Here is a 7,312-nt window from a genome sequence, read left to right as displayed (position 1 = left end):
CACCCCTGCCTGCAGAGCCTCCCCCCTCTCCTGCGGGGCGCGTGGTGAATCCTCAAACCCCCCAATTTCATGCACCAGGGAGGTTTCACTTCAAATCATTTTCCAGCTTTTGCTTTTCCTGCAGAAATTTTATTTTGACACACATCCTTGTGTACGGCGTCTTTGCTTCGTAACGTCTCCTGCGGTCCGTACCCCCAGGGCTCTGACAGGAAGATTTAGCTCGATGCTTGGTTCGAGTGGTCTGCTCCAAATCTCATCTCTTCAGATGGGACTTGGCAAACAAAACTTCCTCTGTGAAATAAAGGATTCAGACTTTCATCATGCAAGAGAGACCTCCTGAAAGACTCTTTCATGTGGAGCCAAAGAGACTAGAGCGTGTCAGAGTTTTAATGACAAAATACTGCTGCCAGAAAGGTATACAGACTTCATACAGGAGGGACCCTTCACACGTTGGCAGCCTTTGAATTCAGCTTTTAAATAAAAGATTTGTCTTCAGACCAAAAAAGCGATGCCTTTTATGAGTAATAAAGTATAAAGCATTTTTTTTTTTTCTGGATGAAACTACCATTCAATATAAAATAAGCTGGCTCTTTTGATTTATTGAAAAGCCAAACTCATATTTTGCCTTGGGAAAATAACACATCGTCCAGCTCACCAGATTTCAGATGCCTGAGAGGTGAGGGTGTTGGTGCTGATGAGGCTGGGATTAGCTTTTGTGTCACAGGCCACTCTGAGGGAATATGGTTCATGTCTTGGGCTACAGCACTTATCAGAGATGATGGGATGGAAGCTGATGGTGAGTATCATTGCTGGGAACTGGGGGTTGTCAAGAAGTTTTGCTTTGTAAGTATGTATTAAGCATTTGGCTTTTAACAAAGGTTTTTCATTGCTGGTATATGTAAATGTAATTAGGTATATAAAGTTATTTGAATGTTTTAACTTATTCTTGCATATGATACACCAATGTTTGAATGTAAGCGATGTCCAACAGGAAGCCTCACGTATTTTTGTCCAACCTGAGACGTGACCTGCTCCCCTTTGTGGTTCTTGGGGTGCCCCTCTCGCACTCCCCGCTCGGCCGCCGGCAGGTCTGGCTCCCTCCAGGCGGTCAGCAGGCAGCCCCGCGGCAGCAGCCCCCGGGGCCAGCTCGGGTTTGCCTCCCTGGAGGCTGCAGGAGATATTTTCTTGTCTGGGGCTACTTGGGCTTTTGGGTACAGCTAGTAATTGTGGAAGGCGCTTCCTCCGTGGGAAGGTACCAGCAGGGCAGAGCAGCTCCCAGGCTCCCGAGGGGTCTTCTGCTCTCTTAAATACACAGGGACTATGCATTCCCACTGATCCTCGATCCACTGCAAGCCCTTAAGGACCAGATTTCCCCAAAACACGAAGCACTCCCCACTCCTGTAGTCTTCTCTTAGTTTTTCTAGCAGTATTAGACCCAGGAGGTTTTGGTGTCAATGCTGCTTGTGATTAAAGTACACTACAGGCGCCTTCCAGGGAGCCAGGCAAATCCATCCATGCCACGAGCATCGCTGACGCTGAAACCCATGCAGGTCATCCTCAAGAAAAACTGATGCAATAGCCTGACAGGACACGATGGCTTCAGAAGCCCTCAAGGCAGGAGCTGATGGCTGCGGCACCCCTGCCCAAGCTCACTGAGTGAGCAGGCAACATATTCCAGCACACACGGGATCGGCAAAGGTAAAACTGTCGGGTCAGATAGTGCTTCCAGCAGTGCCCTGAGAAGTGCGCGCGGTGCATGTGCCCTGTCTCCTTCTCTGTAAAATAACTGGGGGCTGCAGCATCCTTTTTGCTGTCTTCCATCAACCAAAATCCTCATGTCACCCGCTCTTGCCAAGGCAGCACCTCGTTCTGACTCATGGGCAGGTGAAAGCTGCAGATTAACATCTGTAAGGGGGAGAAGCAAATACCTGGGTCTGCTTTTCTTAGCACCTTGTTTGCTTAATATGGTGTGAGAGCACGACATAAATATTTTTGAAGGTGCATGTTCTCAAAGTGTTCCCAGAAGTACCTCAACTGCAGCTGTCAGTAAGGAATGTAAAGAGAACCTCCCATTTCTGCACATTTTTAACCATTTACCGTCTCTTTCCCATTAAAAAAAAAAAAAGGCAGAGAGCTAACAGGCAGAGGGAGAAGTTCCTGATGGGAGCAGTGGGTTTGAAGTCACATCTGAAACTTGTAGCCACTGGAGAAAACCCCGGGAGAAGAGAGCCGGCAGGATGGGGAGGTGGGGTGCTCCTCCAGGGAGAAGGTGTGCGGGGATTGCCGTGAGCACCTCGCCTTTCCCTGGCACTCTCTGGGGGCCGGTGGTGCTCCCGGCGGTGACAGTGCCCCGCAGACCAGCCTGACGCGTACTCAGGCCAAGGCTTCTGGTAGCCTTTGCCTAACGCCACGCTGGGTGTCAGCAAAAAATCTACGTAGGCATCACACATCCAACGCCTTGTGCAAAGCACTTGCAAAAGGAGGAGAAAACGTAAAGAGCAATTGCAGCTCTCCTTTATTTACACATTTTCTTTAAGGCTGTGGTAAACAGCAGCAAAGGAGTGAGGAGGGGAAGGCTGCAGGGGGCTGCAGTTCTGCAGCAGGTTGGCAGCAGCCCACTGTCAGGTGCGTGTTTCCCCTCTCCCGAGGCAGTGGTGGTCAGGACCTCGGAATGGGAATCCCCACGAGTTTCAAGAGGAGACCACGCTTAAAAGCTTGAGTGGAGACCTGGGCTTTGTCCACGGGGATTTCTGCCTGGGAGTGGAGAGGGGCAGCTTGCTTTCCCTTTGCGCTGGTGTGCCAGGGCAGGAGAGAGGGGGACAGCGTGGGCAGCCGTGCTGAAGCAATGTTGTGCATGAAACCGCACCCAAGTCATGCTCCTGATGGCCCACGGCTCTGCTGCCCGGCCATTGCACACATACTCCCGCCATGCCCCAAGCCCCCCAGCATGTCCCCCTGCCACGGGCTCCCCTGGTCCGAGGGTGGGAGCTGCAGCGGGGGGCGTGCAGTTGTGCATGGCCCCAGGCTGCACTTCCCATGGCAACTGTGGAGCTGTGATGTGTCAGCGGGCCCATGATGTCATAAGGTGCCCGCTGGAAGGCTGCAAGAGCACTTGCGTCTCCGCTCACACACTCACCTCCAGACAAAACTCTCGAGGCAATTTTTTCCTCCTGCGAGTGCAGGCTGCCACGGCCGCACTGGTGCCCTGATGCACTTTGCAGTGTGACGATGCCATTGCACGATCGCCTTTTGGAAGGCGCCGAGCGGGATTTGAGGCAGGTGGAGAGAGAGATGCAGAGGCAGATGAGGCTGCTGGACCTGCACCTGCGGCAGCTCTGCGAGGAGCTGCCCGTGTCCTGCCCGTGCAGCCCAGCCCTGTGCCCCTGCTGCCTGCGCCAGCCCGACCTCCGCCCCTGGGAGAGAAGGGCCCTCACCGCAAGGCTGGATGTGGAGCAAGAACTGGGCAGGTAACAGATATTTGCCTGCTTTCTATGGGCATCGGCATCCTTTAAGGCAGGATGAAGGGAGGTTTGGCACCGGTATCAGGAGCAAAGGTGGAAACAGATAAGCAGGACCGGAGAGAAATAGCTGTTTTCGGAGAAATTAGTTGAAAGGGGAATGGGAAGGCATGGCTTGCTCAGCCAGGCAGCCCAAGAGGAGCCACACAGGCAACGCCTGCACCGAAAAGGGTTTGGATTATGGCATTGTGACATTAATCATCTCACAAACTGTGCCTAAACTAAAGTACACAACTAGATCCAAAGCTGGTTAGCTGTGGAACAAAGTCTATCTTCAATGTAAATTCAGTTTAAGTCTGTTAAACACATAATTATCTTCATCAGTAGCCAAAATGTGCCTGGGTGCTGTGGGGTGCAGCGCTGATGCACCACAGACATGCGTCCATATTTTCCCACCTCATACACTAGAAGGAGTAAGTGTCAGGATTTCCATTTTGACCACTGGTGTGATGATTTTATTTTGTTAATGGAGTTTAAGATTGACTCTAGTAGAGATAAAACCCAAAGGTAGCCCTACAGGAAGGGAGCTGTTGAATGATAAAACCGTACCATTTGGGTTAAGGCACAACCAAACATTGAGAGACCAGAAGGGCTAAGTCATCCCTTGGTCATCAGCAGCGGTGAGGGTCTCTTGCTGCATTTGTGGCATTGGTATTTTCTCCCCAAACTGAAACTTCTGGTTGAGTTCTCGTGTTGCGCCTGGAGATGATGAGACCTTCATCTCGGCAATTGAAAATGTGACATTTTCGTTACCCATACAGTAGCAAGTATCAGCCCACACTCTGCCACGTGCGTTATCTGGTGGGTGCAATAAAGTTAGAGGAAAAAAGAAAAAGCCTGACCCTTGAGTTAATTTTACACGTCAGCAAAACCAAAACTTGCTGTGAAGTTATGTTAAGCTTACCCAGTGGCTGTGGCTCATGCAGGGCTGTTGAGCAGCAGACTTCAGATCTGAGCCCCCGGGCGCTACGGTGGCTGGTGTCCCTGTCCAGGTTTTCATCAGTGCATTGGGTACCAGAGCTGGGCAGGCACAGCATCCCTTGCAGAACCATTGCACACCAAAATCCCAGTGAAGGAATGGAAATTCAGGCTGAATGAAAGCCGGGAGGTCTCCGGACAGGCTCTGGGATGCCGGGGCATGCTCCCCCTGAGTGCGAGGCTCCCTGGCCCTGCCACGGTCAGGACAGCTCCCAGGTTTTAACACAAGTCCATACGGCCGCCATCTGAAACCACACCACAGCAGCATTTCAGCCCATCGCACTGGGGAATTCAACCATCCTCTTCCCACGAAAAAATGCCCAAAATGCCCTGAATGACCAACTCTTCCCAGCACGTTTATGCTCCTCCGACCAGCAATACAAAAAGACCAAAGGGGCAAGTGGAGGAGCCACTTGTCACAGAGCACAGAAAACACATCTCAAAATCACCACACGAAGTCGAATCATTGCAGGCTTTAAGTAGGATTGCTGAAATGTGTGTACCTCGCTAACGAACCACTCGTTAGGGATTTCTCACCTTAGTGGTCATGCCCGTTCCCTCATTGCTTGCCCTAGTTCCTCTTCCATCACACACATTTTCTTTGTAATTTGGTGCCTTGTGTCCAATGTAGCTATTAGAATTGAGGTGACCCTTCCATTGTGTATTTTACAAGTGGTTTGAATAAGAGCCAGCCTTCTGGTTGAGCAGAGTCACTGTTTGACAGTATTAGAAATCATTTTAATGGCTCAGTGAGCCTCCAGCCCAGCTCTGCAGGAGCATTTTGGGGTTTTTTTGCCAGATGTGTCTCTTATCCACTGATTGCTTTAAACAAAACTCCTAACTGGAAAATGTGATCTATTGTAACTATCCGTTTACAAGGTAGGACAATGCATCAGATGGACACACATGGCTTACTGGGCATATGTACATGTCAAAGAGAAGTGCTGGCTTCTCTGTATTTAGGTGAAAGAACTTTTCAGCTCCACAATTGCCCCATTGCAAGAGGGCACGCTGAAATACTCCTGACTGCCACGGAGTGCAGGTGGGAGCTCCTTCTGATGGTGCAGACACCACCCATGTGCTGTACATCAGCACAGAGATGGATCCAACAGTTTCTTATTTACTCCTCTTGTCCTCAAGGTGGTCCACCCATTCCTCTATGAGTTGGACTGAAAGGCTGTCCTCTTGTTTTTATTCCAGTGTGCAAAGAAGACTTAACAGGATGTTGAACTCTTCCCATGATCACAAGCTTTTGGCTTTGATGGATGTGGAGGGTTTTGACCCCAAGGAAGTCACAGTAACGGTGAAAGACGGGAAGGTGAAGGTGTTAGCGGAGCACGAGGAGGAGCACACCACCGCAAGAGGGAAGGAGTATAACTACAAAAACTTCACAAAGGAAATCAGCCTGCCACCGGGGGTGAGCGAGGACGAGGTGACCTACTCGCTGGGACCAAATAGCGTTGTGAAGATCGAAATGGCACGCAGGTGCCACCCTTGTCCCCTGAGCCGCTGAGCCACAGCAGGGAGCAGCACCCGGGCGCAGTCGTTCCTCTGCCGCATCCCTCCTCCCCGACGGCTCTAAGTCGGCCCCACTTACTGTGCACCAGCAGCTCCGCCGGCCTCTTCCGAAATAAAAGGCAGCACTCTGAGCAGATGCGTGTGAGCCACATTTCAAAGGGGTTTGGTGGGCAAGAGGGGAGGGGTGCCAACAGGACAGTGCAAAGATGTTTTGGGCATACTTGGCCGTGGTCTTCTGCTGGATACCAAAGGCACGGCTGGAGGCGGCGTGCTTCAGGGTGGGTGTTGCTTTTGCAGAGAATTTCATGGATTTTACAGGCTGAAAGGTGCCATTTATGATCAGTCACATTTCTGTAATAAGGACACTTCTCTCAATCCCATCACTTCTGTTTGAGCCATAGGATATTTCTAGGAAGAAAACCTCGATAATGAACACCTCAAGGGGAGGAGCCTCCTCCCAAAAAAGGGAGCTGTGCCATTTGTCCCCTTGGTTTGGTTCTTGCAGAGGCTGCCTGGCTGGGAAGAGCTGCGGTGGAAGGACAGAGAGCTTTTCCTTAGAAGACGTCGGGACTACGGCAGAGCGCTTACCAGCAGAGGAGGGGATGACTAAAGCGTTTCCTGCTGTAGCCCAGGAGAGAATCGATAGCTCCAAATTAATAAGAAAACACTTCTCATGTTGGAATAGGGACAGAATTGTCAATATAATTTCTTCAAGGTAATATTAACAAAAAAATTTAAGGTCCAAAGTGGGACCTCACACAACTGCAGCCCCCTCTCTCCTGAGCACAGGCACCAGCAGGATCAGCGGGACGGGGGTGACACCGAGGGACAGCCTTGCAGGGGGATTGCGTTTGCTGCCCTGGCCTCAGCACTTGGGCACGCACTCCTGCGGGAAGCAGCGTTAGCTTTCACTGCAGAAAGGCACATAAAGAGACAATATACTTGATGCATGCATTTGCAAGCCACCTGGACGAGCCGTCTCTCCAGCGAGCACCACCTGGTTCAGGCTTCCTGAGCCCCTGGGGCTGGGGGGAGGAAGGTTGCCACCTCTTTTTGTGGCACACCCCCCTGCGGCAGATTTTCCTGGTGGGGGACCTAATCCTTGAGGTTGTGCTGGCGCAGAAACGAACCTCTGACATTACCTAACCTGTCAGCAGAGAGGGTGGGCAGCCTGCAGGCCAGCACTGTGCAGATGTGCTGCCCTCTTGAAACCCTTCAGGAGTGGGGTGTCATCCCCTGCCATTAGTCTGGCTGAGAAATGCAGTTGTCCGCTGTTGCACGGGGGACCCCAGCCCCCA

At 51.4% G+C, this 7,312-nt stretch overlaps 1 protein-coding gene across 1 annotated transcript; it reads left to right on the top strand.

Annotated features, from left to right (window-relative positions):
* The first annotated feature begins 2,928 nt into the window (after nt 1-2,928).
* On the top strand, nt 2,929-6,009 carry ODF1 (outer dense fiber of sperm tails 1). Its single transcript, XM_072851141.1, has 3 exons — nt 2,929-2,981; nt 3,222-3,467; nt 5,697-6,009. Exons 1-3 carry the CDS (start codon nt 2,929-2,931, stop codon nt 6,007-6,009), a joined length of 612 nt encoding a protein of 203 aa, XP_072707242.1.
* The last annotated feature ends 1,303 nt before the right edge of the window (nt 6,010-7,312 follow it).

This window comes from Ciconia boyciana, chromosome 2, assembly GCF_034638445.1.
Source record: "Ciconia boyciana chromosome 2, ASM3463844v1, whole genome shotgun sequence".
Taxonomy (NCBI): domain Eukaryota; kingdom Metazoa; phylum Chordata; class Aves; order Ciconiiformes; family Ciconiidae; genus Ciconia; species Ciconia boyciana.
Note: the sequence above shows the minus strand (reverse complement) of the source record. Positions and strands in the feature narration are given on the sequence as shown.

What these genes read in the sequence shown, in the direction of transcription:
- ODF1 (XM_072851141.1), top strand. Translation starts at nt 2,929, where the DNA reads ATGCCCCAAGCCCCCCAGCATGTCCCCCTGCCACGGGCTCCCCTGGTC. An exon ending in CGGGCTCCCCTGGTCCGAGG is followed by an intron (nt 2,982 to 3,221) that starts GTGGGAGCTGCA and finishes TGCACTTTGCAG; the next exon opens with TGTGACGATGCCATTGCACG. An exon ending in GTGGAGCAAGAACTGGGCAG is followed by an intron (nt 3,468 to 5,696) that starts GTAACAGATATT and finishes TTTTTATTCCAG; the next exon opens with TGTGCAAAGAAGACTTAACA.